Source organism: Pristiophorus japonicus, chromosome 8, assembly GCF_044704955.1.
Source record: "Pristiophorus japonicus isolate sPriJap1 chromosome 8, sPriJap1.hap1, whole genome shotgun sequence".
NCBI classification, from domain to species: domain Eukaryota; kingdom Metazoa; phylum Chordata; class Chondrichthyes; family Pristiophoridae; genus Pristiophorus; species Pristiophorus japonicus.
In genome coordinates, this window is record NC_091984.1 from 98602376 (window position 1) to 98629380 (window position 27005).

General features: G+C 42.5%; 1 protein-coding gene across 1 annotated transcript in view; it reads right to left on the reverse strand.

Moving 5' to 3' along the window:
* Positions 1-27005, reverse strand: part of hmcn1 (hemicentin 1) — a 744329-nt gene that overhangs the window by 340953 nt on the left and 376371 nt on the right. Inside the window, exons 24-29 of the mRNA XM_070887155.1 lie at positions 17583-17855; positions 10611-10706; positions 5182-5373; positions 3155-3285; positions 1930-2077; positions 1017-1143 (exon numbers count right to left, since the gene is read on the reverse strand). Coding sequence (XP_070743256.1) covers positions 1017-1143; positions 1930-2077; positions 3155-3285; positions 5182-5373; positions 10611-10706; positions 17583-17855 — 967 coding nt within the window. The remainder of the gene's footprint in view (positions 1-1016; positions 1144-1929; positions 2078-3154; positions 3286-5181; positions 5374-10610; positions 10707-17582; positions 17856-27005) is intronic.

The window sequence follows — 27005 nt, forward strand, 5'->3', positions numbered from 1 at the left end:
ACAAGATGTTTGAAAAAAGGAATTTAAATTTTTACCAGCCAAGGTTCATGAAATAAGTCTTGGGATTCGATAAGTATGTGGTTTTGGATTAGAAGCAGAACAGGCATAGCCATCTTTTGCCATGTCTAAAATTCGATAGTAGCAGGACAGGAGCAGGCCAGGGAGTGGAATCATGACCAGAATTTTAGGGACCAATTTTGTGCCCACGGAACACTTGTGCCTTAGCACCATTAAAAAAGGGGTGGAGACTATTAAGCTAGATCTCAGCCCCTTTTGTGTTGCCTGCATGTTTCCATGGTTTCATCGAATCATAGAATGATACAGCACAAAAGGAGGCCATTTGGCCCATCGTGTCCGTGCCGGTCCTTTGGTACAGCTATTCAACAAATCCCACTCCTTTGCTCTTTCCCCATAGCCCTGTAATTTTGTTCCCTTCATGTATTTATTCAATTCCCTTTTAAATGTTACTATTGAATCTATTTCCACCACCCTGTCCGGTAGTGCATTCCAGATCACAACAACTCACTGTGTAAAAAAAATGTTTCCTCATGTCATCTCTGGTTCCTTTGCCAATCACCTTAAATCTGTGTCCTGTGGTTACCGACCCTTTTGCTACTGGAAACAGTTTCTTCTTATTTACTCTATCAAAACCATTCATGATTTTGAACACCTATCTAATCTCCTCTTATCCTTCTCTGCTCCAAGATTTTCTCGAGGACAGGCTGAATGTTTGCGCCCGGAGCACACATAACATCCAAAGACCATGCAAATAATGTCTACACGTTTATCACCTCATCCTGAGTTTCTGCTTCGTGAAGATCTGAGCAGACTGGCATTCATAATTAGAAGGCCTTCGTATATAGCCCCCTCAGATTGAAGGAGCTGAGAGGGGCAGGCAGCAAAGCCTTGAGATTGAAAAGTATGTCCCCCCTTTTTTCCCCAGGACCAGCAGTAAGACTACTGGGATTAAAGGCCCACTGGCTGCTGTTTGTAGACATGGACGAAAAGGTGCTTACCTGTTGTCTTTGTACCACTGTATGTTGGGAAAGGGAATGCCTTTGACTTTACACTCCAACGTTGTATCCTGATTCAAAATCACCGAGACTTCACTTGGATTGCCAGCCCCCGTTATACTTGGAGGGACTTGGGAAGGGGGAGGGAATGAACAAAGAACAATGTAGAATGCATTTAAATGATATGAACACGGAGACTGAGATGGTTAGTTTTTAAAAATATATATATTTAGAGCAACCGAGGTGAAGGGTCAAAATAAGTGAAATAGCTGAAGTTGAAATGAGTAGAATAGAAGATTAAATAAATCAAGCACGTGATTCAGTAAAGTGTTAAGGGTCTTAAAATTTGTAGGAGGATGGGACATCTGAGGGAGGTTAGGGCTTCCATAGTTTTCAGGTTCTCGGAAGGAAAGAATGGCTTTATAGGGAATAAGAAGGGTAGATGTTGTGGACAGCCAAGAAAGAATCATGGGTTACAGTATCTTAAAAATGAGGGAATCTTGAGTTTAAAAAAGAGATTGTGTAAAATGTTTCTTTTATTAACTAATAGAACATTTACGATCCACAGCCTCCCTCAGTTGCTTCAACCTAGTGCTCAAGTGAGATCCTTCTTTTACCCCCAGCATAATTTAAGCCCCTTATTAAAAAAAGAGCCTAGACTGTAAATGTGCAACTCCACCCATAATGTGTAGAACTGTGCAACTGTACGAGGCCCTCAATGTATGTATCTACAAATGTCATGTAATCCATAACATAGCTCGTATAATTGTTTGTATTGTTCCATGTGTGTAAAGTTTGATACAACTCAATTTGAAAAATAAAATCATCCATCCATCAGTTCAGGTGGATTACGTGTATTGAAAAAGCATCTAATAATTTAATCATTCCCTGCTATTTTAAATCTAAGTCAGCTCACCTAGCACTTCCATGTTGAAGTTCTTCTCTGCAGTTCCGGCAATGTTGATCGTTCGACAAGTGTATCTCCCTGTGTCACCAGTCGCAGCCTTGTGCACACTCAGTGTTTTTCCCGCATTCAATATCTGTATGCCGCTGCTGCCCCCAATCTGGAGATGATTTTGGAAGGGTATTTTACCATGAAGTGTTTGATATTCAGATAACTATCTTAAAATACCACACGCACTCACATAGAATGTGTATGTATATATAATATATACATTCTGTACAATAGATAAGTAGTAACAAAAGCCAAATTTCCCCAAATTTGATTCTGGCACCTTGTATGCCTTCCAACTTTGCGCTAATCTATTCACTGGGACAAAAGGTAACTATTCACTCACATATGGCTCTACATATTGTTTGGGGCTATAAGATTTGTTGATTTCTCAGTACCAGCCTTTCCTTTATATATTCATACTATTGAATTGATAAAAGATAACAATTCACTCATATCTGGTTCTATATGACCTTAGTTTCAGATCCTGTATATCTATGCTTTAAACTAGATATATTCAGTAACTTGTTGCCGAGGGTCATGGTCCTGAGTAACAATTTGACTCACAAACATACCATAAAACAATCCATGTTTATTCATATTTTCTTTTACTCTCACTCCTTCTCCCCAACACCCCTTCAACAACGAAAACTTGTATTTGTATAGCGCCTTTATTGTGGTGATACGTCCCACAGGACGTATCACTACAATACGCTTCACAGGAGTGTTACAAGATAAAAAATCCTCCCCTATGAAACTTCAACTCCAGAAAAATGCCGGAGTGACAGATTGTGAACTGAGGCCCAGCAACAGACGAAGCAACAAATTTGGTAGAGACCACTGGCAAAGAGAATCTGGATGGCAAGTGACCCTTAAGCCATATTTTAAGTATCAGGGCATTTATCACTATCCATAACCATAGATCACAGACAAAGCCATTTTTGTCCTCCATCTCAATTGTTGAAATTCATTCTCAGGATATGGGGAATCACTGGAAAAGCAAGCAATAATTGTCTATCCCTAGTTCCCCTTGAGAAGGTGGCAGTGGGCAATATTGCCTATTATGCTACAATTCTAATTTTAGTACAAGAATCTTAATTTCCTTACAATGCTCAACAAATGACTTTATATTTGAATATTTTGACAGTCTTCTAATCTTTCTAAGACAACAAGGAGTGACACCACATACAGGTATTCCATCTTTGTACCAGGAGATGATGGGAGCAGGGTGACCGGATACATCACAGAAGAGGCTGATGGGCTGGTTCACGACCACTGATATGTTGGCTGGTTTTTCATTATCCCTGATTTCAGGAGGGACTGGAAAAAGACAGAAATTGCACAAATTAAAAATATTCCTCCAGGTAAAATGTGGTCAAATTTAGAACCACCTTATATGTAGTTATGTAACTGAAAATTGCTAATCAGCAAGTTGTGCAAAATTTCTCAGTAGCAGTGCTGGTTAAAGCGGAGGTTAATTCGTGACTTGTCTAATATTCCACTGAACTAATAATTATTATTTAGAATATATTATAACGGTACTGTACCAAGTTACATTACAGTAGTTAAAATGTGATAAGCAAATAAAACCTTACAACACTTGCAAAGGCCCCTCCGGCTCTGACTTGTTCATAAGTGTTGTATTTTGGCACTGCCAGTTGTAATTTTTTAAAGCACTTGTTTGGCTTGCAAACTAGCCTTTTTCAGCCAATGAAAACAAAATTTTTTGGAAGTTGTTTCCACTTCCAAAATGGACAGTGGGAACCAGGAAGAAGAAGAATTGAATTAAACAAGTAAAGAAAGAAATAACTTTCCCATCACATCCTCAGGATATCTCAAAGTGCTTCACAGTCAATTAAATATTTTTGAAATGTAGTCACATTGGAAGGTAAGCAAATGTGGCAGCAAATTTGCATAGAGTAAGGTCCCCAAAACAGCAGTGAGATAAATGAATTGATTATCTGTTTTAGTGGTCTTGGATGAATGATACATGTGGCCAGGACACTGGGAGAACTCCCTTGCTCCTCCTCAAATAGTGGCCTGGAAATCCCGGCCTCCCCAGGTCTGTACTGAGTGTGTACGGACCCGGGAAGGCATCGCAAAAGCCGGTTTTCAGCGCACAATGCGCATGCGCTGAAAACTGGCTTTTCCCGATCTGTCAAGCAGCTTGACAGATCCTCCACATCTCTGGAGCCAGGACATTCGCATCGGCAAGAATGTGGTATTTACCCATATCTTGCCCAGCGAATGTCCTGGAAACTCCTGCGCCTGATAAAAGTAGACGCATAGCCTACTTTTATAGGTGTAAGAGTTTTAAAACACACAAAACATAATAAAATTAAATTTTTAAAACCACATTTTATTGTTTAAAAACCCTGCCCACTAAGGTAAGTTTATTTTAAACCATAATTTAAAAAACTTATAAAAAAAATATTTTTCTGATTTTTTAAAAATACATAAATAACTTTAATTTAAATTAATGTTAAATATGTGGTGTATTTTTTCTACTTTTTTTTTAGTGCTTTGAGTGTTTGGGGACTGTTTCTCAATCATAATAATGGGAACTCCAACTTATGGAGTTCCCATTGTTATGAATGAGAACATACTGTACCTGGATTGGCTGCCCAGAACCATGTGACTCCAGTTCAAACTTACAGACGTCCTGACGCGCATGCGCTCCGACACGCAGTGAAGGCCTCAGGACCGGGATCTCTAGTGGAAGCAGCAGGAACAGGTAAGTGCGCATCTTTTTTAACTTTTTTACTCGCGGGAAGCAGCCAACCAGGATTTCTAGGCCATTGTCATGGGATCTTTTACATCCATCTGAGCAGGCAGACTGGTTTAACGCCTCATCTGAAAGATGGCACCTCTGACAGTGCAGTACTCCCTCAGCACTTCACTGAAGTATCTACCTAGGTTATGTAAGTGCCTGGAGGGGTATCTGAACCACAACCCTCTGACTCAGAAGCAAGAGTGCTAGCACTGAACCAAGGCGGGCACTTAGATTTTAAAGTTGCTTTTAAAATTAGACAAGGATTATAAATAATGGATTAGATAGAACATGAAGATCAATTAAATGGGTTCACGTTAAGTACTCATAGCCATTATGATGGATGCTTTTTAATCTATGTTCTGTACAAGTATGATTTCAGACTCTTTGGGTTGGACAGAATTAACATTCTGCTTATATTGGTTTGTAATCTTACAGGTACCTACCATGGACCTTGAGCTGATATTTTCTTTCTGTTGTTCCAGCCTCATTGACTGCCACACAGACATACTCTCCATTGTCATGTGGTGAAACAGTATCAATAAACAAGGTCCCATCATCCAAAATGGAAACACCTGGCTCGCTCCCAGTCAACTCTCTTCCATTACGCAACCACTTAATTATAGGTTTCGGGATACCTATCAACAGAGGATTACAATTTACTGGATAAAAAAAACTCTCTTTAAATATTACTATGCAGCAAATGGCCAAGTGGACAATTTAAAAAGAACTTATTGGTTTTCGTGGAATAATCTTTATGGGCACATTAATTCTGCCTACACTGTGCAATAGTCATCTGACATTACATCAAGTTAGTACAGGAGAGAAAAAAAACACGAATGACATTGTGATGCAGCCACTACATAACCCAAAAAGGCTTCCCGTGGAGGGTATTTTATAATGTTTTCCACAGAATATTGGAAAGGTAGTCAAATGTGCTTTCATGATAATTATAGCAAGGTTTTAAAGCACATCTTCATGGTTAAAAGAAAACAGGATTTCACCTTAAAATATTTCAGTTGTTATATTTTGATTATCTTAACATTTTAAAAATTGTTATCTAACCTCTGAATTTTTAATAGGACTGTACAAGATTGCTATTTCTTGGCTCACGGTACATTACAGATCACATGACATTATTAAATATATGTATTCAGGGTCTGACACGGTTCAGTACACTTGTGTGATATTAATCACTGGCAGGGCTGTGGTGATTTCTTGGCAGAGCGATACAATGAGCAATCCGGTTGGAACTAGAGGCTTTTTGAAAGCGGGCCTTGGGTGATGGGTACCCCCAGTGTGAGTTTAACAGGGAGATCACGTAACAAATAGCTTAAGCATTGTCCCCATTTCCTGAATTTTCAAGTTTACTTTTGGACTATGGTATGAGCACTGTATTGCATCCCACAGCGTACTATAACTGCCCAATAAGGTCAAATCCTTGCTAAGATTATTTTTTTTGAATGTCAATATATTTAAAATTACATTTTAGTCTTACTTAAATCAAACATCCATTGACTGATTTTTAAAACAATTTTCAAAGCGTTATATCCTTCCAAGACCACTCACACTGCCTTTTCAAAAGCTTCAAAATCAGGGTATATCCACTGGGTGCCTTACCACCCCAGCAAATTCCTGGCTGCAAACTCCAGAGTTCCTCCAGGTGATGAGATAACATGATATAAAAACATAAGAAATAGGAGCAGGAGTAGGCCATTTGGCCTCTTGAGTCTGCTTCACCATTCAATAAGATCATGGTTGATTTGATCATGGACTCAGCCCCACTTCCCTGCCCGCTCCCCATAACCCTTTACTCCCTTATCGCTCAAAAATCTGTCTATCTCAGGCCTTAAATATATCCAATGACCCAGCCTCTACAGCTCTCTGATGCAGAGAATTCCATAGATTTACAACTCTCAGAAGAAATTTCTCCTCATCTCAGTTTTAAATGGGTGGCCCCTTATTCTAAGTTCTGACGAAGGGTCATCGATCCGAAACGTTAACTCTGCTTCTTCTCCACAGATGCTGCCTGACCTGCTGAGTATTTCCAGCATTTTCTGTTTTTATTCTAAAACTATGTCCTTTAGTTTTAGTTTCCCCTATGAGTGGAAACATCCTCTCTGCATCCACCTTGTCCAGCCCCCTCATTATCTTATAACTTTCAATAAGATCACCTCTCATTCTTCTGAACTCCAATGAGTATAGGCCCAACCTAATCAACCTATCTTCATAAGTCAACCCCCTCATCTCAGGAATCAACCTAGTGAACCTTCTTTGAACAGCCTCCATTGCATTTATAATCCTTCCTTAAATACGGAGACCAAAACTGTACACAGTACTTCAGGTGTGGCCTCACCAATACCCTGTGCAGTTGTCGTAGAACGTCTTTGCTTTTTATACTTTATCCCCCTTGCAATAAAGGCCAACATTCCATTTGTCTTCCTGATTATTGCTGTTCCTGCATACTAACTTTTTGTGTTTCATGCACAAGAACCCCCAGGTCCCTCTGTACTGCAGCACTTTGCAATTTTTCTCCATTTAAATTATAATTTGCTTTTCTATTATTTCTGCCAAAGTGGATAACCTCACATTTTCCCACATTATATTCCAAATTTTTGCCCACTCACTTAGCCTCTCTATATCCCTTTGCAGATTTCTTTGTATCCTCCTCACAATTTGCTTTCCTACCCATCTTTGGATCATCAGCAAACTTGGCTACATTACACTCAGTCCTTTCATCCAAGTCATTAATATAGATTGTAAATAGTTGAGGACCCAGCTCCGATCCTTGCGGCACACCACTGGTCACTGTTTGCCAACCGGAAAATGACCCATTTATCCCGACTCTCTGCTTCTGTTAGTTAGCTAATTCTCTATCCATGCTGATATATTACCCCAACCCCGTGAGCTTTTATCTTGTGCAGTAACCTTTTATGTGGCACCTTATCGAGTGTCTTCTGGAAATCCTAATACACCACATCCACTGGTCCCCCCTTATCCACCCTGCTCATTACATCCTCAAAGACCTCCAGCAAATTTGTTAAATATTGAATCATGCTTTTCCAAATGTCCCGCTACTGGACTCCAGCATTTTCCTAACGACAAATGTTAGGCTAACCGGTCTATAGTTTCCTGCTTTTTGTCTGCCTCTTTTTTAAATAGGGGTGTTACATTTGCATTTTCCATCTGCTGGGACCACCCCCAGAATCCAGGGAATTTTGGTAGATTGCAACAATGCATCCACTATCTTTGCAGCCACTTCTCTTAAGACCATAGGATGTGAGGCATCAGGACCAGGGGACTTGTCCACCTTCATCCCATTATTTTACCTAGTACTACTTCATTAGGGATTGTGATTGTATTAAGTTCCTCCCTACCTATAGCCCCTTGATTATCCACTATTGGGATGTTTTTAGTGTCTTTTACCGTGAAGACTGATACAAAATATTTGATCAACGTCTCTGCCATTTCTCTGTTCTCCATCATTAATTGCCCAGCCTCATCCTCCAGGGGATCAACATTTACTTTAGCCACTCTTTTCCTTTTTATGTACCTGAAGAAACTCTGATTATCTATTTTTATATTTTGTGCTAGTTTACTTTCATAATCTATCTTCCCTCTCAATCATTTTTTTTAGTTCTTCTCTTTTAAAAATTTCCCAATCCTCTGGTCTCCCACTAGTCTTGGCAAGATTGTATGCCTTTGTTTTCAATTTGATGCCATCCCTTATTTCCTTAGTTAGCCACAGATGGTTATCCCTTCTCTAACAGACTTTCCTTCTCATTGGAATATATTTTTGTTGAAAGTTATGAAATATCTCCTTAAATGTCTGCCACTGCTCATCAACTGTCCCATTCTTGAGTCTATTTTCCCAGTCCACTTTAGCCAACTCTGCCCTCATACCTTTGCAGTCTCCTTTATTTAAGCTTAGGACCCTGGTTTGAGAACCAACTTTCTCCCTCCAACTGAATTTGAAATTCAACCATATTATGGTCACTCATTCCTAGAGGATCTTTTACCATGAGATCATTTATTAATGCTGCCTCATTACATAGTACTAGATCTAAGATAGCCTGCTCCTTGGTTGGTTCCGCAATGTACTGTTCAAGGCAACTATCTCGGATACACCCTATGAACTCTTCCTCAAGGCTACCCTGGTCAATTTGCTTTGTCCAATCAATATGAAGTTAAAATCACCCTGGGGATTGGCCAGAGTCAAAGTGAGTGACTGGATTTACACACAAGCTGCTTAGCACTGTCACTGACTCTGGTTAGCAGCCATTGCAGGCTTGGAACTGACCAGGACAATTGTCATCACATCCAGCACAGCAAGAAAATACAGGACTCAGGAAATAAACAGGCAAGGAATTTCGAGTCACGGTAACCTTGTATGTGTCCTCCATCAATTAGGAGGGCATTATGGACCAAGGATTCTTCAGAGCAGTATTTTGATCAGTTGAATACCTCTTTATCTCCTTTGAAACAGGCAGCACATTATCAATGCAAAGTACCACAATCTTGTAACTCTTTCAATGCCTTAGGAAAGATAGCTAAGATTTGGGTCTAAAGTTGTGCCTGTCAGAGTTTTTCTCTGTACTGTTTGTTTGTTTGTTCTGGATGTTTGTTTGGCTGGATGTTAGTAATCAATTATTTATTTGGTAACATTGATACCACTGCTTAGAATAATTGAACCACGAGTCTAATTTTTAAAAAATGTTTCCTTTATATATAAAACTCTCTCAAGTTGATTTATGTAGTGTTCCCCACTGGTATCTTTCACAGCAGGTGTGAAAAAACATCTGTTAAAAATAAGCTGTAGTTATTGCTCCCATTTCTTTGAAATGTTTTTGAGCTGATAGTCAAACGGTCAGGGTATGTTTAAGGGACCACAGTTTGCAACCCATTAAAAAGCTATAGGTTTACCACTTTTGTTAATGATCCCTACTAGCCCTGTATAGGTGAAGTATGACTGTTAGGTCATTATGAACCATGGTTACTTTAGAAAAACAAATATTTGAAACTGAGCCAACAACCTTTACCTCCAGGAGAAATTCACAATATTCTTCCAGTGGGATTAACCAAAATGTTAAAATAATAAAACGTTAATCAATCTTTATCTTTAAAACAATACTAGCCTCCCAGGTATCTCCATTTCTAGAATTATGTTACATACCATTCCCCGTGATACCAAATAGTGAATTTACCATGTCCCAAGGCATTATATGAAATAGTGTGCATGCCCAATATCATGGTAGAACATGAAATGTTGCATATACTGTATCCAAGATTACAATATGAAATATTGTTCATGCCATTTTCCAGAGCAAAATATGAACACAGTATATGCCATCTCCCAGGGCATAATATGAAACACAATATATGTCAGCTCTTAAGGTTATAATATGAACAGTATACAGTGGAACAGATATACAATGGAACTTAAATTGTACACAATATAATTATCTGCATTTCCAAATCATCACCCAAATTTTCTTGGACAAAATCTTGTGCAAGATATCACCTCATTGCATAACCCATTAATGTTTCTTTCATATACTTTTGTAACATTTATATTTCATCACGTATTCTTGTTGAATAAAACAATGCAGTATTTCTTTGGTTATTTGTATTGTACTGTCTTCATATCTATGGCTGGTGATTACTGAACCATATGTGCAAGGCCAAAGTTTGGGGACTCTCAATTATTATCCAATTTCCATTATCCATGAGGTATGCTCTCTACCACACTGGTTATTGGGAGGTTCCACTGTAATGCGAAATGCAACACAAACTATTACCAGTACATAATCTGGAATACAATATATATGTCTCAAAGGATAATGAAATGCAGTATATATGCAATTCCCAGACTTACCTTTGGCCGGACAAGGGAATGCAATACGCTGGTTTGCCACTCTCTCTTGGAAAGGATTATTGTATGGAGGTCCTGGGTCTTCAACAATAGGAGGCTCTACAAATATGATAGAAATAATATCAACAATCCACTAAACCCATCATGTCCAAAAGTCACAGACTTGAGTATGGCTGACCTATAATGGATTTAACCATCCATCACCACATCAAGCGCTATTAGATCTCACTCTCCTCTTGCAAAACCACCCATTACTTTTAGAGTACCTGGAATGGAAAGCTAATCCATCCCAGCCACTATCGTGTTGAACCAAACTATTTACAACCTCGGCACTCTATTTGATCCCAAGCTGAGCTTCCAAACCTAGAGACTTCTCCATCACAAAGACTGCTCACTTCCACCTTCGTAACAATTACTGCCTCTATTCCTGCCTCAGCCCATCTGCTGCTGAAACCCTCATTCATGCCTTTGTCACCTCCAGACCTGACTATTCCAATGTTCTCCTGGCCTTCCATCTTCAATCCTTTGTAAACTTCAGCTCATCCAAAACTCTGCTGTCTGTATCCTATACTGCACCAAGTACCACTCACTCATCACTTCTGTCCTTGCTGACCTAAATTGGTTCCCAATCCTTCCAATCCCTCCAATTTAAAATTCTGTCTCGTGTTTAAATCCCTTCATTGACTTTCCCTTTTTCTGCAGTGTTCTCCAACCTTACAACCACCCCGAACTCTCTATTCCTCCAACTGTGGCCTTTTTTGCATCTATTGGCACCATCTAGGCCCCTTGCTCTGGAATTCCTTTCTTAAATTCCCTCCACCCCGGCAGCTCCTTTTCTTCTTTAAATTTTGTCCCTCTTTAACCAAGCTTTTGATAATCCCTCCTAATACCACCTTCTAACTCTCTGCATTTATTCTTATCTGATTATGCCTGTGTGAAGCACCTTGGGGTGTTTTTCTATATTAAAAGATGCTATTTAAATACAAGTTGTTGAACTGAAGGCAAGAATCCTGGTTGCATTCATTCGGATTTGATTTGAGGCCCCATTAAATACAATCCCAGAATAATGTAATAGGGTAAATAGGGAAAAACTATTTCCTGTGGTTGGTGAGTTGCTAGAGGACGGATATAAATTGAAGATCACCACCAAAATGTGAAGTGAGCTGTAAGCAGAATGTATCTTTTGTTTAACACAGGCAGCTGTTAGCACATTCAGTGCGTAAATAAATGACCTCCTTCTAAATTGTAAAATTTCATGTTTTCTATAACAAAATGTCATAATTAGTCAAAAATTATATTTGTTGTCTATCTGTGGTATAGTTGTGTTGGCATTGCCTAGTTTTAAACAAGGAGACTCCTGACTACCATCCTTTGGCCCCAAGTTTCCACATGATTTGCTCCTGATTTTTCGGAGCAACTGGTGTAGTACGGAGTATCTTAGAAATCGGAATTCTCGTCATTTAGTTTGCTCCAGTTCTAGTCAGTTAGAACAGTTTCACTTTGGAACAGAATTTTTTTTTCAAAAGGGGGCATGTCCGGCCACTTACGCCTGATTTCAAAGTTTCGTGAGTGAAAACTTACTCCAAACTAACTTAGAATGGAGTAAGTGAAGATTTTTGTACGCTTGAAAAAACCTTGTCTACACTTTAGAAAATCAGGCGTAGGTTACAAATCAGGCGTAGGGAATGGTGGGGGGGGGAGTTTAAAGGGAAGTTTACAAACATTAAACACTTCAGTTTTACAAATAAAGAGCCATCATCAATAATAAATGATAAATACATCAATAAATCAACCAATAAATCAATCAAAAAAAATTAATAAGAAATAATTTTTTTTTTTTAAATCAATAAATAAAACATTTTCTACTTACCGACTGCAGCACCGGGAGCCCTCCAACAGCATGCTGGGATGCCCCCCCCCCCCCCAGTGTGTCTCTGTCAGTATCTCTATCTCTCTGTCTGTCTGTGTGTGTGTCTCTCATTCTCTGTCTGTCAGTGTCTGTGTTTCTGACAGCGAGAGGAGGGGGGTAGAGGGAGAGAGGGGGGGAGCAGAGGGAGGGAAGGAGGAGGGATGGGGGAGAAGGGGGAGGGATGGGGGGAGAAGGGGATAAAGGAGATGGGGGGGAAGGAGATTGGGGGGGGGGAAGGAGATTGTGGGGGGGAAGGAGATTGTGGGGGGGGGGGGAGGAAGGAGATTGGGGGGAGGGGGGAAGGAGAAGGGGGAGGGAGGCTGAACGGGCCGGGCCCGAGACTTCGGGCAGGGCCCGTCCTCAGCATCAGATTTACAGGTAGGTGGCGTTGGGTCGGGTCGGGGGGGGTGGTGGGAGGGAGGTCGGTTCGATTCGAGTCGGGGGGAGGGAGGGAGAGGGAGGTCAGGTCCGGGGGAGGGAGATCAGGTCGGATCCAGTCCGGGGGCGGGGGAGGGAGCGGGAGTCGGGTCCGGAGGCGGGGGGGGGGGGGGCGGGTGGGAGTCAGGTCGGTGTCGGGTCCGGTCCGGGGTGGGGGGGGGGGGGGGAGCGGGAGTCGGGTTGGGTCGGGTCCGGGGGCGGGGGGGAAGCGGGAGTCAGGTCGGTGTCGGTGTCGGGTCTGGTCCGGGGGAGGGGGGGGTGGGGGAGCGGGAGTCAGGTCGGTGTCGGGTCCGGTCCGGAGGCGGGAAGCGGGAGTCGAGTCGGGTTGGAAGGAAGCAGGAGCTGGCCGTGGGAGGAGCCTTATTCACACAGCCCCAGTGAGGCCATTGGGCCAGGGCTAGGTGCTGCGTGCTTCGGCCCCTTCCACACAGTTTTGGGCGCCTGGAGCTACTGAACATGCTTGCCCATTGTAGCGCGCATGTGCAGAGGTCCCGGCACTGTTTTCAGCGCAGGAAAAAGAGTGGAAGAGCGATAGTGATAGGGGATTCAATTGTAAGGGGAATAGATAGGCGTTTCTGCGGCCGCAACCGAGACTCCAGGATGGTATGTTGCCTCCCTGGTGCAAGGGTCAAGGATGTCTCGGAGCGGGTGGAGGACATTCTAAAAAGGGAGGGAGAACAGCCAGTTGTCGTGGTGCACGTTGGTACCAATGACATAGGTAAAAAAAGGGATGAGTTCCTACGAAATGAATTTAAGGAGCTAGGAGCTAAATTAAAAAGTAGGACCTCAAAAGTAGTAATCTCGGGATTGCTACCAGTGCCACGTGCTAGTCAGAGTAGGAATCGCAGGATAGCTCAGATGAATACGTGGCTTGAGCAATGGTGCAGCAGGGAGGGATTCAAATTCCTGGGGCATTGGAACCGGTTCTGGGGGAGGTGGGACCAGTACAATCCGGACGGTCTGCACCTGGGCAGAATCGGAACCAATGTCCTCGGGGGAGTGTTTGCTAGTGCTGTTGGGGAGGAGTTAAACTAATATGGCAGGGGGATGGGAACCAATGCAGGGAGATAGAGGGAAACAAAAAGGAGGCAAAAACAAAAGACAGAAAGGAGATGAGGAAAAGTGGAGGGCAGAGAAACCCAAGGCAAAGAACAAAAAGGGCCATTGTACAGCAAAATTCTAAAAGGACAGAGGGTGTTAAAAAAACAAGCCTAAAGGCTTTGTGTCTTAATGCAAGGAGTATCCGCAATAAGGTGGATGAATTAACTGTGCAAATAGATGTTAACAAATATGATGTGATTGGGATTACGGAGACGTGGCTCCAGGATGAGCAGGGCTGGGAACTCAACATCCAGGGGTATTCAACATTCAGGAAGGATAGAATAAAAGGAAAAGGAGGTGGGGTAGCATTGCTGGTTAAGGAGGAGATTAAGGCAATAGTTAGGAAGGACATTAGCTTGGATGATGTGGAATCTATATGGGTAGAGCTGCAGAACACCAAAGGGCAAAAAACGTTAGTGGGAGTTGTGTACAGACCTCCAAACAGTAGTAGTGATGTTGGGGAGGGCATCAAACAGGAAATTAGGGGTGCGTGCAATAAAGGTGCAGCAGTTATAATGGGTGACTTTAATATGCACATAGATTGGGCTAACCAAACTGGAAGCAATACGGTGGAGGAGGATTTTCTGGAGTGCATAAGGGATGGTTTTTTAGACCAATATGTCGAGGAACCAACTAGGGGGGAGGCCATCTTAGACTGGGTGTTATGTAATGAGAAAGGATTAATTAGCAATCTCGTTGTGCGAGGCCCCTTGGGGAAGAGTGACCATAATATGGTGGAATTCTGCATTAGGATGGAGAATGAAACAGTTAATTCAGAGACCATGGTCCAGAACTTAAAGAAGGCTAACTTTGAAGGTATGAGGCGTGAATTGGCTGAGATGGATTGGCGAATGATACTTAAGGGGTTGACTGTGGATGGGCAATGGCAGACATTTAGAGACCGCATGGATGAACTACAACAATTGTACATTCCTGTCTGGCATAGAAATAAAAAAGGGAAGGTGGCTCAACCGTGGCTATCAAGGGAAATCAGGGATAGTATTAAAGCCAAGGAAGTGGCATACAAATTGGCCAGAAATAGCAGCGACCCCGGGGACTGGGAGAAATTTAGAACTCAGCAGAGGAGGACAAAGGGTTTGATTAGGGCAGGGAAAATGGAGTATGAGAAGAAGCTTGCAGGGAACATTAAGACGGATTGCAAAAGTTTCTATAGATATGTAAAGAGAAAAAGGTTAGTAAAGACAAACGTAGGTCCCCTGCAGTCAGAATCAGGGGAAGTCATAACGGGGAACAAAGAAATGGCGGACCAATTGAACAAGTACTTTGGTTCGGTATTCACGAAGGAGGACACGAACAACCTTCCGGTTATAAAAGGGGTCGGGGGGTCTAGTAAGGAGGAGGAACTGAGGGAAATCCTTATTAGCCGGGAAATTGTGTTGGGGAAATTGATGGGATTGAAGGCCGATAAATCCCCAGGGCCTGATGGACTGCATCCCAGAGTACTTAAGGAGGTGGCCTTGGAAATAGTGGATGCGTTGACAGTCATTTTCCAACATTCCATTGACTCTGGATCAGTTCCTATGGAGTGGAGGGTAGCCAATGTAACCCCACTTTTTAAAAAAGGAGGGAGAGAGAAAACAGGGAATTATAGACCGGTCAGCCTGACATCGGTAGTGGGTAAAATGATGGAATCAATTATTAAGGATGTCATAGCAGTGCATTTGGAAAGAGGTGACATGATAGGTCCAAGTCAGCATGGATTTGTGAAAGGGAAATCATGCTTGACAAATCTTCTGGAATTTTTTGAGGATGTTTCCAGTAGAGTGGATAAGGGAGAACCAGTTGATGTGGTATATTTGGACTTTCAGAAGGCGTTCGACAAGGTCCCACACAAGAGATTGATGTGCAAAGTTAGAGCACATGGGATTGGGGGTAGTGTACTGACATGGATTGAGAACTGGTTGTCAGACAGGAAGCAAAGAGTAGGAGTAAATGGGTACTTTTCAGAATGGCAGGCAGTGACTAGTGGGGTACTGCAGGGTTCTGTGCTGGGGCCCCAGCTGTTTACACTGTACATTAATGATTTAGATGAGGGGATTGAGTGTAGTATCTCCAAGTTTGCGGATGACACTAAGTTGGGTGGCAGTGTGAGCTGCGAGGAGGATGCTGTGAGGCTGCAGAGCGACTTGGATAGGTTAGGTGAATGGGCAAATGCATGGCAGATGAAGTATAATGTGGATAAATGTGAGGTTATCCACTTTGGTGGTAAAAACAGAGAGACAGACTATTATCTGAATGGTGACAGATTAGGAAAAGGGGAGGTGCAAAGAGACCTGGGTGTCATGGTACATCAGTCATTGAAGGTTGGCATGCAGGTGCAGCAGGCGGTTAAGAAAGCAAATGGCATGTTGGCCTTCATAGCAAGGGGATTTGAGTACAGGGGCAGGGAGGTGTTGCTACAGTTGTACAGGGCATTGGTGAGGCCACACCTGGAGTATTGTGTACAGTTTTGGTCTCCTAACCTGAGGAAGGACATTCTTGCTATTGAGGGAGTGCAGCGAAGGTTCACCAGACTGATTCCCGGGATGGCGGGACTGACCTATCAAGAAAGACTGGATCAACTGGGCTTGTATTCACTGGAGTTCAGAAGAATGAGAGGGGACCTCATAGAAACATATAAAATTCTGACGGGGTTAGACAGGTTAGATGCAGGAAGAATGTTCCCAATGTTGGGGAAGTCCAGAACCAGGGGTCACAGTCTAAGGATAAGGGGTAAGCCATTTAGGACCGAGATGCGGAGGAACTTCTTCACCCAGAGAGTGGTGAACCTGTGGAATTCTCTACCACAGAAAGTTGTTGAGGCCAATTCACTAAATATATTCAAAAAGGAGTTAGATGAGGTCCTTACTGCTAGGGGGATCAAGGGGTATGGCGAGAAAGCAGGAATGGGGTACTGAAGTTGAATGTTCAGCCATGAACTCATTGAATGGCGGTGCAGGCTAGAAGGGCCGAATGGCCTACTCCTGCACCTATTTTCTATGTTTCTATGACCTGGCTCCGCCCCCTACAGCTCCTGCTGCGCTGCGCCGAGGGCCAGAGGACCTGCAGGGAGGTGGAGAATCTGGATTTTTATTTTAGGCGCACTTTGTGGCGCGAAAAACGGACGTCCAGGTCGTGACTGTTCCGTTCTAGGCGCGGCTCGAAACTTGGGCCCAATATTTCTACTTTCTAATCTCATCACGTATGAGAATATTGGTTAAGCATGCGGAGACCTTTAAAATTTAGCAACTTCAGTGCCCCATTTGTGCTTTCTCGCCATACCCCTTGATCCCCCTAGTAGTAAGGATTACATCTAACTCCTTTTTGAATATATTTAGTGAATTGGCCTCAATAACTTTTTGTGGTACTTCAGCATGCCAGTGAAGATCAATGTTTCTCAAACATACTCTACACATTAGAGACCAGTATTCTAACCATTCATAGTCAATGGGTGGAGAATTTAGCCTTACATGCTCTCTCAATATAGTCAAAAATATATTCTTATCTGTGTCTCCATCGATACCTACCGTGAACCTGTACAGTTGTATTTACTTCATGCTGGCCTGCCACATTGTGGGCAACACACTTATAAACTCCGTCATCGCTGAGTTGGACCTTCTTAATAGTTAACGTTCCTTCAGCGCCCACACTGTAGTGCTCGTTATCAAGCAGAATTTCACTCCATCCTTTATACCAGGTTATAGTGGGAGTCGGCACACCCCGTACATTGCACGGGATGTCAATCCTGTGACCTGCTTGGACTTTCATAATACGAGGTCCAGGCTGAATTCTTGGAGGAACTAAAGAGTAGCAAACAACACAAGATTTATGGTAGAATTTTGTTCAATGTTACACATTAATTTCAACTCCAAATACGAAGTATATTAGACATAAAATAGAGATTATTTTCTCCTTTTTGATTTGTCTGCAGTTAGATACCCACACTAGTAATATTTAATATTATCCAGTTTTTCAAAAGAAAAGGTTCATAGCCATTAATAATTGAATTCACAAATCACATATCCTACACAGTTTCAAAGTTTTACCTACTTTTACCCTTACTCAAAGCAAAAGCAAGCAGCAGAGAGTTCAATTCAAAGTAATGCTCCCCCCATCAGACAGGCAGCAAAGTATTGATTACAAATATGCCAGGACCGTACTCTTTTCAATTAAATTGTATTAACAGTATTGACAATCTTACTGTGAATGATTGTATTGATATCCTGGCTTTGACTAAAATTCGGTTCATAGGTGCACAAGATAAGAGCTCACAGGGTTGGAGGTAATATATTAGCGTGGATAGAGGATTGGCTAACTAACAGAAAACAGAGAGTTGGGATAAATGGGTCATTTTCAGGTTGGCAAACTGTAACTAGTGGGGTGCCACAGGAATCAGTGCTGGGGCCTCAACTATTTACAATTTATATTAATGACTTGGATGAAGGGACCGAGTGCAATGTAGCCAAATTTTCTGATGATACGAAGATAGGTGGGAAAGCAAATTGTGTGGAGGATGCATAGAGTCTGCAAAGAGATAAATATAGGCTAAGTGAGTGGCCAAAAATTTGGCAGATGGAATATAATGTGGGAAAATGTGAGGTTACCACTTCGATAGGAAAAAAAAATTATTATTTAAATGGGGAGAGATTACAAAATGCTGAGAGAGAGGGGGTTCTGGGGGTCCTTGTGCATGAAACACAAAACGTTAGCATGCAGGTACAGCAAATAATAAGGAGTGCAAGTGGTATGTTGGCCTTTATTGCAAGGGGGATGGAGTATAAAAGTAGGGAAGTCCTGCTACAGCTGTACAGAGCGTGGCGAGACCACACCTGGAGTACTGCGTACAGTTTTGGTCTCCTTATTTAGGGAGGGATATTGGAGGCAGTTCGTAGAAGGTTCACGAGGTTGATTCCTGAGATGAAGGGGTTGTCTTATGAAGAAAGGTTGAGCAGGTTGGGCCTGTACTCATTGGAGTTTAGGAGAATCAGAGGTGATCTTATTGAAACATACAAGATTCTAAAGGGGCTTGACAGGGTAGATGCAGAGAGGATGGTTTCCCCTCGTGAGGGAATCTAGAACTAGGGGGCATAATTTCAGAATAAGGGATCGCCCATTTAAAATGGAAACGAGAAGAAATTTCCTCTGAGGGTCGTGGAGGCTGGGTCATTGAATATATTTAAGTTGGAGATAGACAGATTTTTGAATGTTAAGGGAGTCAAGGGTTATGGGGAGCGGGCAGGAAAGTAGAGTTAAGGCTAAGATCAGATCAGACATGATCTTATTGAATGATGGAGCAGGCTCAAAGGGCAAAATGGCCGCCTACTGCTCTTATTTCTTATGTTTATCTTGCCTCTTACCAGAAGGCCCCTTTACCACCCCTCCCCTGCCCTGTCTGGCTATACTTTCCCAAAGCAGCAGCAACACTGTGGTCTTGATCACCAAATCACACTTTGGTATCTTTCTCTATTTCTCTGACAGCTTCTCATTCGAGCACCTCTCGCCTCCTCTTTAAGATTTGTGTTATCTACCGACTGTATAAACAATATAGTATGACTGATAGAACAGACTATCACAGTGTTTTTTATAGAAACATAGAAAATAGGTGCAGGAGTAGGCCATTCAGCCCTTCTAGCCTGCACCGCCATTCAATGAGTTCATGGCTGAACATGCAACTTCAGTACCCCATTCCTGCTTTCTCGCCATACCCCTTGATCCCCCTAGTAGTAAGGACTTCATCTAACTCCTTCTTGAATATATTTAGTGAATTGGCCTCAACAACTTTCTGTGGTAGAGAATTCCACAGGTTCACCACTCTCTGGGTGAAGAAGTTTCTCCTCATCTCGGTCCTAAATGGCTTACCCCTTATCCTTAGGCTGTGACCCCTGGTTCTGGACATCCCCAACATTGGGAACATTCTTCCTGCATCTAACCTGTCTGAACCCATCAGAATTTTAAACGTTTCTATGAGGTCCCCTCTCATTCTTCTGAACTCCAGTGAATACAAGCTCAGTTGATCCAGTCTTTCTTGATAGGTCAGTCCCGCCATCAGTCTGGTGAACCTTCGCTGCACTCCCTCAATAGCAAGAATGTCCTTCCTCAAGTTAGGAGACCAAAACTGTACACAATACTCCAGGTATGGCCTCACCAAGGCCCTGTACAACTGTAGTAACACCTCCCTGCCCCTGTACTCAAATCCCCTCGCTATGAAGGCCAACATGCCGATTGCTTTCTTAACCGCCTGCTGTACCTGCATGCCAACCTTCAATGACTGATGTACCATGACACCCAGGTCTCGTTGCACCTCCCCTTTTCCTAATCTGTCACCATTCAGATAATAGTCTGTCTCCCTGTTTTTACCACCAAAGTGGATAACCTCACATTTATCCACATTATACTTCATCTGCCATGCATTTGCCCACTCACCTAACCTATCCAAGTCACTCTGCAGCCTCATAGCATCCTCCTCGCAGCTCACACTGCCACCCAACTTAGTGTCATCCGCAAATTTGGAGATACTACATTTAATCCCCTCGTCTAAATCATTAATGTACAGTGTAAACAGCTGGGGCCCCAGCACAGAACCTTGCGGTACCCCACTAGTCACTGCCTGCCATTCTGAAAATTACCCATTTACTCCTACTCTTTGCTTCCTGTCTGACAACCAGTTCTCAATCCATGTCAGCACACTACCCCCAATCCCATGTGCTTTAACTTTGCACATTAATCTCTTGTGTGGGACCTTGTCGAAAGCCTTCTGAAAGTCCAAATATATCACATCAACTGGTTCTCCCTTGTCCACACTACTGGAAACATCCTCAAAGAATTCCAGAAGATTTGTCAAGCATGATTTCCCTTTCACAAATCCATGCTGACTTGGACCTATCATGTCACCTCTTTCCAAATGCGCTGCTATGACATCCTTAATAATTGATTCCATCATTTTACCCACTACTGAGGTCAGGCTGACCAGTCTATAATTCCGTTTTCTCTCTCCCTCCTTTTTTAAAAAGTGGGGTTACATTGGCTACCCTCCACTCCATAGGAACTGATCCAGAGTCAATGGAATGTTGGAAAATGACTGTCAATGCATCCGCTATTTCCAAGGCCACCTCCTTAAGTACTCTGGGATGCAGTCCATCAGGCCCTGGGGATTTATCGGCCTTCAATCCCATCAATTTCCCCAACACAATTTCCCGACTAATAAGGATTTCCCTCAGTTCCTCCTCCTTACTTGACCCTCTGACCCCTTTTATATCCGGAAGGTTGTTTGTGTCCTCCTTAGTGAATATCGAACCAAAGTACTTGTTCAATTGGTCTGCCATTTCTTTGTTCCCCGTTATGACTTCCCCTGATTCTGACTGCAGGGGACCTACGTTTGTCTTTACTAACCTTTTTCTCTTTACATATCTATAGAAACTTTTGCAATCCGTCTTAATGTTCCCTGCAAGCTTCTTCTCGTACTCCATTTTCCCTGCCCTAATCAAACCCTTTGTCCTCCTCTGCTGAGTTCTAAATTTCTCCCAGTCCCCGGGTTCGCTGCTATTTCTGGACAATTTGTATGCCACTTCCTTGGCTTTAATACTATCCCTGATTTCCCTTGATAGCCACGGTTGAACCACCTTCCCTTTTTTATTTTTACGCCAGACAGGAATGTACAATTGTTATAGTTCATCCATGCGGTCTCTAAATGTCTGCCATTGCCCATCCACAGTCAACCCCTTAAGTATCATTCGCCAATCTATCCTAGCCAATTCACGCCTCATACCTTCAAAGTTACCCTTCTTTAAGTTCTGGACCATGGTCTCTGAATTAACTGTTTCATTCTCCATCCTAATGAGTTTCTGGTTTACATGGAACAACTATTACTGAATGAATGAAATATATGGGCCTGGATTTTGCGATAGAAAACACAGTGAGGCTGTCAGCGCTCACTGTTATTACAGAGTACATTGGATAACATCTTCCGGCATCCGCAGAGCTAATTGTGGAAATCTAGAAGTTGCTGTCCGAAAAACCCCATTCCTCCACAGGGTGCACTGTAACAGTCCTCACCGATAGACTCGGCACTGAAATCAATGCAATGGCGAGAACTTGATGTACTTTCCCACTAGTTCCCCACTAAGGATGCCAGAAAAAGTTAGGGTTGGGGCATTCAGGAGTAAGTGAAATTTGAATGGCGTGATAAATGATTATTACTGCCCTGAAAATTAAATTTTACAAGTATGGAGTCTCATTCCTTCAAAAGTTAATTAATGTTGGAGATTTTTTTTAAAATGATAACTTTTTAAAAACTTTTCCTGTCTCTCTCTTATCTCTCTTTCTTAATTACATCTGTATTTCTCATTTTTAATTTTGCTTTCTGTGCATCTCCGTGAGGATTCTTCACTCTGATTGGCTGAAGAGACATGCTGTTTCTTAACCTGCTCACAGGCACTACAGATGCCCAGGAGAGGGCACCGTGTTGGATCAGACGCCAGATTAGAGCAAGTCTCTGATCAAAGGCCCGCAAAAAATTTGTGGGCAGCTGTCAGCAAGGTGAATGGTGAGCAATGTTCTTTCATGCGGACAGCAAAAATCTAGGCCATGATCTTTAAAATCTTGACTAGAGTACTAAACTACGACATACAGGCAACATTAAAAAATAGCATCCACATGGAACAAATAGTAATGGTCTACAAAATGAGCAGTGCAATTCCTGTATATTGTCTTCCCAAACTGCCTTCAATAATTTCTGTGGAGTTTCTGCACCAGAAAATGTTCTATTTATACAATTTGATAGGGAGAACTCGCTCCACCAAATCCACTTTAAATCAATTTAAGATTGTTCCCAAAAATACATTTCAGGCGGCTGCCATTGTTATTACTGTGAACAATTCTAGCCACAATCTTACCACGAAGGGCCGATGAATATTTATAAGCAAGCATCATGAATTTATCTGTAACAGAATTTTACTAATTTGTTTTCCAGGAAAATAAGATGGGGTGATGATATCATGATTTTGGTATGTAATGGCAAATGGAATTTATTTTTCTTTTTTATGATCTCTGCAGTAAAACTCATGTGAATCACATCTGTGGCATGCTACAGATTTAGATGGCATCCATGGAGTTCCTGTCGGGCATTTACTTTCAAAAGTCTGACCCTCCTTAACCCTTTCTGTTGCCAGGATTGTTTTCTCTGTGGGGATAACATCTGTAATCTCTCTGAGACTAATTCAGGGCACGACAGGTCAGAAGGTAAAAATCTAAGAAACATCTTATTCAAGAACTATTGGTTAGGGAGCAGGGTTGTACTAATTTGGATTTATTTTTATACTTTACAATTTTACCTCAATCGCATTTTAGCAGATGGATTTTATTATGAAAAGATAAAAATAACAAGGATAAAAATTAAGATGCAAAAAAGAAAATCAGACAGAATTTTTTCACCTAAAGACCTGTGGAATAAGTAACCAGGGAAGGTTCTGATGTAGTCAGTATGAATGAGCTCAGTCTATTTGCATGTATTTCTGTAGAGAGAAGGGATTAAGGGATATGCTGAGAAAGTGTGCGTTGATTTCTGAAAAAGTCACAGGCTTGTTGGGGCTAATGGGATTTTCCTGTTACTAAAAATTATTGTGTTCATAAAGCATATTAACCAATCTTCGTGAAAATGACATAAAAACATAAGAAATAGGAGCAGTACGGCTTTTGGCCCCTCGATCCTGCCCCGCCATTCAATAATATCATAGCTGATCTGATCCTGGCCTCAACTCCACTTCCCTGCCCACTCCCCATAACCCTTGACTCCCTTATCATTCAAAAATCTGTCTATCTCCACCTTAAATATATTCAATGACCCAGCCTCCACAGCTCTCTGGGGTAGAGAATTGCAAAGATTCACGACCCTCAGAGAAGAAATTCCTCATTTCTGTTTTAAATGGGCGACCCCTTATTCTGAAACTATAACTCCTAGTTCAAGATTCCCCAATGAGGGGAAACATCCTCTCTGCATCTACCCTGTCAAGCCCCCTCAGAACCTTATGTTTCAATAAGACCACCTCTCATTCTTCTAAACTCCAATGAGTATAGGCCCAACCATTCTTCATATGACAACCCCTTCATCTCAGGAATCAAACTAGTGAACCTTTCCTGAACTGCCTCCAATGCAAGTATATCCTTCCTTAAATAATGAGACCAAAACTGTGCGCAGTACTCCAGGTGTGGTCTTACCAGCGCCCTGTACAGTTGGAGCAGGACTTCCCTACTTTTATACTCCATCCCCTTTGCAATAAAGGCCAGCATTCCATTTGCCTTCCTGATTACTTGCTGTACCTGCATGCTAACTTTTTGCGTTTTATGCACAAGAACCCCCAGATCCCTCTGTACTGCAGCATTTTGCAATCATTCCCCATTTAAATAATATATTTTTTTAAATTTTTCCTACCAAAGCGGATAACCCGACATTTTCCCACATTATAGTCAATCTGCCAAATTTTTGCCCACTCACTGAGCCTATCTTTATCCCTTTATTGATTCTTTGCGTCCTCCTCACAATTTGCTTTCCCACCTATCTTTGTATCATCAGCAAATTAGGCTACGTTACACTCGGTCCCTTCATCCACGTCATTAATATAAATTGCAAATAGTTGAGGCCACAGCACTGATCCCTGTGGCACTCCACTAGTTACAGTTTGCCAGCCTGAAAATGATCCATTTGTCCCGACTTTCTGTTTCCCGTTAGTTAGCCAATCCTCTATCCACGCTAATATATTACCCCCAACCCCATGAGCTCTTATCTTGTGCAGTAACCTTTTATGTGGCACCTTATCAAATGCTGTCTGGAAATCCAAATACACGACATCTACTGGTTCCCCTTTATCCATTCTTCTCGTTACATCCTCAAAGAACTCCAGCAAATTTGTCAAACATGAATTCCCTTTCATAAAACCATGCTGACTCTGCTTGACTGCATTATGGTTTTCTAAATGTCCTGCTACTGCTTCCTGAATGATGGACTCCAGCATTTTCCCAATGACCAATGTTAGGCTAACTGGTCTATACGTTCAAGCTTCCTGTCTCCCTCCTTTCTTAAATACGGGTGTTAAATTTGCGGTTTTGCAGTCCGCTGGGACCTCTCCAGAATTCAGGGAATTTTGGTAAATTACAACCAATGCATCCACAATCTATGCAGCCACTTCTTTTAAGACCCTAGGATGCAGGCCATCAGGTCCAGATCACTTGTCCACCTTTAGTCCCATTAGTTTGCCTCATACTTTATCTCTAGTGATAATGATTGTTTTAAGTTCCCCCCTCCCAATCGCTCCTTGATTATCAATTATTGGGATGTTTTTAGTGTCTTCTATTGTGATAACTGATACAAAATATTTGTTCAAAGTCTCTGCCATTTCCCTGTTTCACATTATTAATTCTCCAGTCTCATCCTCTAAGGGACCAACGTTTACTTTAGCTACTTGCTTCCTTTTTATATACATGTAGAAGCTCTTGCTGTCCGTTTTTATGTTTCTTGCTAGTTTACTCTCATATGCTATCTTCTCTGTCTATCATTTTTTGAGTCGTCCTTTGCTGGTTTCTAAAAATTTCCCAATCCTCTGGCCTTCCACTGTTCTTCGCAACATTTTTTTGCCTTTGTTTTCAATTTGATACCATCCTTTACTTCTTTAAGCCAGGGATGGTTCATCCTTTTTTTAGCATCTTTTTTTCTCACTGGAATAAATCTTTGCTGAGAATTATGAAATATCTCCTTAAATGTTTACAACTGCTTTTCTACGGTCTTACCCTTTAATATATTTTCCCAATCCACTTTAACCAACTCTGCCTTCATACCTTTGTAATTACCTTTATTTAAGTTCAGGACAATAGTTTGAGACCCAACTTTCTCACCCTCAAACTGAATTTGAAATTCTACCATACTATGATCACTCTTCCCAAGAGGATTCTTCACTACATGTTAACTTTATAGCAAAACCGTGGGGCCAAAATTGCCGATCGCCTTGTTAACTTTATAGTAACTTTCCTGGCCCCGGCTCGGAATCGGGCCCGTGCGCCCCTCAAAGGATGCGGAGCACTGTCTCTGGCCCTACGTGTCCTTGAATGCTCCACATAGTGCTGACGTGCTATAACACCCCTCTCCTTCAATTAAAGGGGAGGGCCGCTGTGCATTCTGCAGACTGCCACTGGGCCACCAGGGAGGCGATGGACTGGGCCAGCAGCCCGGCACCCATAACAGAGTGCAGGGCTGCATGATGGCGGGCCGGTCATCGCGAGGACTGCCATTGTCGGGCCGACACAAGAGTCGGACCACGGCGCAAAAGGCCTACCCTTTAACTGGCGCCCTGCCGACGGATTTCCGCCAGCTTCGCGACCCTCAGAGCTGGCGATGACATCCACCGGTGCCAGCCTCACAGCCTGCAGGACAATTTCCCCTCCGGGGCGCAAAGGGGTCGGCGCGGGACGTTGAAGGGTAGGCACGCAGGGCGATGAGGGGTTGGCTCACACACCGATGACATCAGCACCGGGCATGCACCGACCCGGGGCAGTAATCGTGGGGCACAGCACTACCGGAACATTGTCCCTCAAACCTCCGGGGCAATTTCCCGGGAGGTGCAATCACCCCCCTCGCCCGGGCGAAAATGCCATTGCACTCCATTAGCAACCCCCGGAGGTGCTAAATAGGGGCAATTTCACCCCCACCCCCCAGGGTCTCTGAGGACTGAAACATCTCCGTTTATGTTTCTTTAAGTAAACTTACAGGAATAATCCTGCAAGTATTCACTGTAGATTGTTCTGTGTAACTTAGTTCGCACCATCGTGCACTGCAATACCTGGAGCCACTGTTTTTCCTATTATAAGCATTGCATGAGACCGATGCTCGTGCCACTGGTTCCTCGACTTCCAGCCATCTGCAAATCAAATGTGTTACTTCCAGGAATTGCTGAGAACATCGCATC